At 40.4% G+C, this 5547-nt stretch overlaps 1 protein-coding gene across 1 annotated transcript; it reads left to right on the forward strand.

Moving 5' to 3' along the window:
- Positions 1-235: 235 nt before the first annotated feature.
- On the forward strand, positions 236-805 carry DUSP21 (dual specificity phosphatase 21; the record flags this gene model as incomplete). Its single annotated transcript, XM_081278173.1, has 1 exon — positions 236-805. The coding sequence occupies one exon, from the start codon at positions 236-238 to the stop codon at positions 803-805; it is 570 nt and encodes a 189-aa protein (XP_081134299.1).
- Positions 806-5547: the final 4742 nt, after the last annotated feature.

Genomic DNA, 5547 nt, shown 5'->3' on the forward strand with positions numbered 1-5547 from the left:
CGGCTGGGGGTGTGTCCTCCGCGCTCGGCTTGCTACTATTGCCATGGAAACTAGAGCTCTGGGTCCTTGGGGATTGTGACTCCGAGATGGAAAAGTAGACAGTGGTGATCATTAACTGGTCCTCGTTCCTCCCAGACTCTTACCCAAGACTTCATAGAGAAGCTACTTTCCTAAAGTCTCTCGTGAAGTTGGTGCCCTGAACCTGATACAGAGAGACCGCTGACCTGCTGTTTTGATGGCCACATCTTCGTGTCCCCTTCCATCTCAGGCAGTCCTGCAGCCCTCCATTCATGACCTGTCCCAAATAACCAGCAGCCTTTACATCAGTAACGGTGTGGCTGCCAACAACAAACACATGCTGTCCAGCAATCACATCACGACGGTCATCAATGTCTCAGTAGAGGTAGTAAACACATTCTTCGAGGACATTCAATACGTACAGGTACCCGTGGCGGATGTTCCCACTTCACACCTCTATGACTTTTTTGATCCTATTGCTGATCACATCCACAGCGTGGAAATGAAACAGGGCCGCACGCTGCTCCACTGCGCTGCAGGGGTGAGCCGTTCAGCTGCCCTCTGCCTCGCTTATCTCATGAAATACCGTGCCATGTCCCTGCTGGACGCCCACACATGGACCAAGTCATGCCGGCCCATTATTCGGCCCAACAACGGTTTTTGGGAACAACTGATCCATTATGAATTCAAGTTGTTTAGTAAGAATACTGTACACATGATTGACTCCCCAATGGGAATGATCCCTGACATCTATGAGAAGGAAGTTGGATTGATGATGACGCTGTGAGCCATTCCAGCTAGCCCCTGACATCGTACTGGACCCTACATCAGGACTGAACATGAACTTTGGCGTATGGTTGGTAAAGAAAACCAGAGGAGGCTTTGTAGATGGGCAAGAAAAGGGGGAGTTGGAGTTTTTAATGTAGTAATTCTTATCTTCAAAGAATAAAAATCATTTGATATAAGATAGTGACATGTTTCTTATGTTGTAAGGAGCAAGTCAGGCTGCTGGGGCCTAGTAGGAATAGGGGGTAATGCAGGTAATGCCCAGCTTAGATGGACCTGCCAGTAGCACCTTTTGCATGTGACAGAACAGGAATCCTGAGGCCTGACACAAGCTAAGTAACCCAGGAGTGAGTCCCCCACTCACCCCAAGCCAAAGTCAGAGCCTTAGACATGATAGCAATCATTGTAGTTCTCCTAGTAAGTGCCAACCTACTGCATAAATGGCCTTGAAGCCTTCAAGCTAGGCTCCAGAATCCCTAGGGTATCCTCAGGTCTCCCCTACCACCTTCAACCACAGTAGCCCAACCCTGCTTATCTATAGCATATTTATTTTTTTTGTTTGTTGTGTTGCAATACTGGGGACTGAACCCAGAGTCTTGCACATGCTAGGCAAGTACTCTACCACTGAGCTACCAACCCCCCACCCCCCACCCCCACCCCCCACCCCCACCCCGCCCCAGCCCCCTGTAAGTTTTTTTTGTTTTTGTTTTTGTTTTGTTTTGCGATAGGGTGTCAGTAAATTGCTGAGGCTGACTTGATACTTGTTATATTTCTACCTTAGCCTTCAGAGTAGCTGGGCTTATAGGCATGTACCACCATGCTCAGCTTAGATATTAGTTTTTGAAGAAACCATTCCACTTTATGAAGTTGAGAACATTTTTTTGAGCGCTGGCAAAGTCTCGAGATGTCCTCAGTGAGCTCTTCACAAGCTTTTGTGAAAAGGAACATTAGTTTGTTTCCTAGAGCATGTGCTGACAATAGACCTCAGGGGTTCCTCTCATGGACCTTGGACTGGAAGGCTGGATCTGCTGGACATGACCCAGCCCTGTCACCTCTATAATCTCTTGCCATTGTGAGCTGGGGCCTCTCAGAGCCTCAGTTTCCTGTCAAAGCAACCACAGTCCTTCTCTGAAGTAGTTGTTGTGAGGGTGCTTGACACACTCAGAATAAAGGACAATCATAACTCTTTAGCTCCTTTGGCCGGGGGTTAGCACATTCATCCTTATAATGGCATTTCTCCCTCTTGTGCACAGACTTTTGTTTTTTTCCAAAATGTTCTTCCAAGTAATCATCCAATGTATAAAAACAAATGATTTAAGGTCTTTTTTAGACACTACTTCAGAGGAAGCCTAGATTTAGAGCCTTTTCAGAGGTTCTTTTGTGTTTAGACCCCCACCCTCCCACCCCAGGCCTTATTTAGAATCATTGACAGAGTCAGCACCCTAGACTTGCTAACCACCAGGATCCTTTGGAGAGCACTTGCCAAAGAGCTGAATGAGTGAGCCTCACAAGTAGGCCCTGGAATACAGGATTGTTCAAATTCCCCAAATGCCTGGAGCTCTGACTTGGGTCCAGTTATTCTAATCCAGAGTTGTTTTTTTTTTTTTTTTTTTTTGACAAATAACAAAAGCACAATCGCTGGAGATGAAGCAGACCCCCAACTGCCCCCCATGAAGTTCAAAAACCCTTTCTCCCCATACCCATCCCCACACCTACACCCCACAAAGGAAGTGAAGTGGGAAGGGGCAGAGAATGAAAATTGCTGCTCTAGATAGATCCTCTTCTTGTTATAGGTGGAAAAACAGGCCCACAGAACAAAAGGGTTGATGTGGCAAAGTACCCACAAAGTAATCTTTCTGACAGAAATCAAGATGAGAAATTTCTTTAAAAGTATTTTTTTAAAGAAAAACATTTGAGTATATACATGTGCATGGGTGGGTGGGTATTTCCATTTTTTGAATATCTAAATTAACATATCATAAAATGAACTCATCACACAGTCTAATGAGTTTTAACACATGTAGATTCAGGTTAACTACTACCACAATCAGGATACAGAGTAGTTTCATAACTCCCCAAATTTCCTTCATGCTTCCCCTTTTTACTCAAACAAACCCCAACCTCTGGTAAACACTGATCTATCTTTCTTCACTATAGATTTGCCTTTAACAGAATATCACATAAATGGAATTATACAAGACATAATTTCTGAAGAGTGACTTCTTTTGCTCAGAATGTTTTGAGACTTACCCATGCTGCGTTTCATTGCATGATCATTCTACAGTTGTTTTACATCCACCTGTTGAAGGATATTAGGGTTTGTATTAGTTTCATAGGAGATGCCATAACAAAATACTAAAACTTCAGTAGCTTAAAACAACAGCAATTTATTTTCTCATAGCTCTGGAGGCAAGAAGTACTAAATCAAGGAGTTGACAGGGCCATGCATCCTTTGGAAACTGTAAGGAGAGTACTCTTGGTTTTTCCTAGCTTCTGGTACTGGCAGGCAATCCTTGACATTTGTTGATTTGTAGATATATCACTCCAGTCTCTGCCTCAGTGGTCATATCTTTTCTAGTGTGTCTTCACATCCATCTTCCATCTGTGCATATCTGTCTCCAAATTTCCCTCTTCTTATATGGATACCAATCAGATTGGGGGGCCCATTCTAGTATGACCTTATCAAAACTTTACGTCTAAAACAACCTATTATCAAATGAGGTCATATTCTTAGGTTCTGGGGTTGGAACTTGAGCATATTTCAGTGGAGTGGGAAGGATAAAATACAACCTAGAACAGGGATGTTTCCAGCTTGGGGCAATTATATATAAAGTACTATAACATGCACAAAGAAGAAGATCATGTCATCTGGAAAAAAAAAGATCATAGCTGTTAGAATATGAATTACAGTGAAAATATTAACCACCATTTCTTAGGAAGCAATTATATGTCAGCCACAGTACTAGATACTTTGCAATGTCTAATCCTTATAATAGCCCTTCAAGGTAGTTATTACTCACATTGTATTGATGTGGTTAAGGAATTTGCCTAAGGCAGCACACAGGTCAGGAGCAAAGACCTGACATTCAGACTGGGTTCTGTTTCCCACATTTCTTCTAAGACAAAAAAAGGATTTTTTTTTTAGTTACCTGCTAGTGATTACAAATCACTAGGGGAGTTTTTATTGTATGGATTCCTGGGCCTCATCACTACAGACTGAAGAAGCTGAATGTTTAGCAAGCAACTCTGATGAAGGCTGAGAAACAACCAAGCAGTTAACAAGAGGTATTTCACATTATCTTTCACCTTCTTTTGTGAATCATCCATTCATGCTCTTAGGCATTTTTCTATCAGAGTGTAAATCTTTTTTTTCTTTTCAGTTGTAATAATTGAAATACAAGATAATTTCTTGTCAAAAATGTTGTATGAAGGGCTGGGGATGTAACTCAGTGGTGAGAACACTTGCCTAGCATGCATGAGGCTCCAAGTTCAATTCCTAGCATTGCAGCAAAAATAAATAAATAAATAAAAAATTTAAAGAATGTTGCATGTATTTCTCCCACTTTATGATGCCATTCATGTCAATTTTTAATCGTACTTACTTGGGATTCGAAGGTTTTAATTTTTTTTTTTTTTTTTTTTTTTTTTAGTACTAAGGATTGAACCCAGGGGTACTTAACCACTGAGCCCTTTTGATTTTTTATTTTGAGACAGGGTCTCACTAAGTTGCTTAGGACCCCAATAAGTTGCTGAAGCTGGCCTCAAACTTGTGTTCCTCTTACCTCAGCCTCCCAAGTCACTGGGATTACAGGCATTTGTCACCACACCTGGCCCCAAAGTTTTAATTTGTATGTAGCTGAATCTATAAGGCTTTAACTGAATGAATAATATATTAAACGTTTTCTCCATTGCATAATTATAAAAACTTTATTATTATTTTCTACTAATTTATGCTTTTTTCACTTTTAAAACTTTTCCCTAATTTTTTTCACTTAAAAATTATCAAACACCCTGAAAATTGAAAAAATACTACAACGAACACTTGTATTTGCTCCACTTATGTGAGTCAATAACTATCTTTTATCACTTTTGTTTTCTCTTTTACTCATTGTAATTTTATTTGTGATCTATTTGAGTAAGTTGCAGATATCATGATATTTCATCCTCAAATATTTTAAAATGCATCACCCAAAAATAAGCACATTATAATAAGTACAATATCATCAAATGTAAGCCAGTTAATTAACAACAATTCCCTAATTTGATTCACATGCCAGGCGAGTGCGCTACCGCTTGAGCCACATCCCCAGCCCAATATAGCTGTTTTTCTTTCTCAAAGAAGATCCAAACAAGTTCACATACTGCACTTCATTTTTGTATTTCTTTTAATACAAAACAGTGCCCCTACTTTTTATTCTCCCTGACATTGTCTTTTTGATGAGTCCAAAACAAATTTGTACTATAGGGTTCAGTAATCTGGACTTGCCCTCATGCTATTGTTTAATTTGGTCCTGTATCACTTTTATTCTTTAAACTGGAAGTTAGGTCTAGAGGTTTGATTAGATTTGGATTGTGACTTTTTGCTAGAATACATCACGAGTAGTTTCATGTTGCATTGTATCAGGAAGTACAGGTATCTATTTGTCCCATTAGCAGTGATGCTAAGTTTGATCACTTAGTTAAGGTGGTAACCACCAAATATCTACCTTTAAATTTACTAAGTAATCTTTGGGATGATACTTT

Source organism: Spermophilus citellus, assembly GCF_964194105.1.
Source record: "Spermophilus citellus genome assembly, chromosome: X".
NCBI lineage: Eukaryota > Metazoa > Chordata > Mammalia > Rodentia > Sciuridae > Spermophilus > Spermophilus citellus.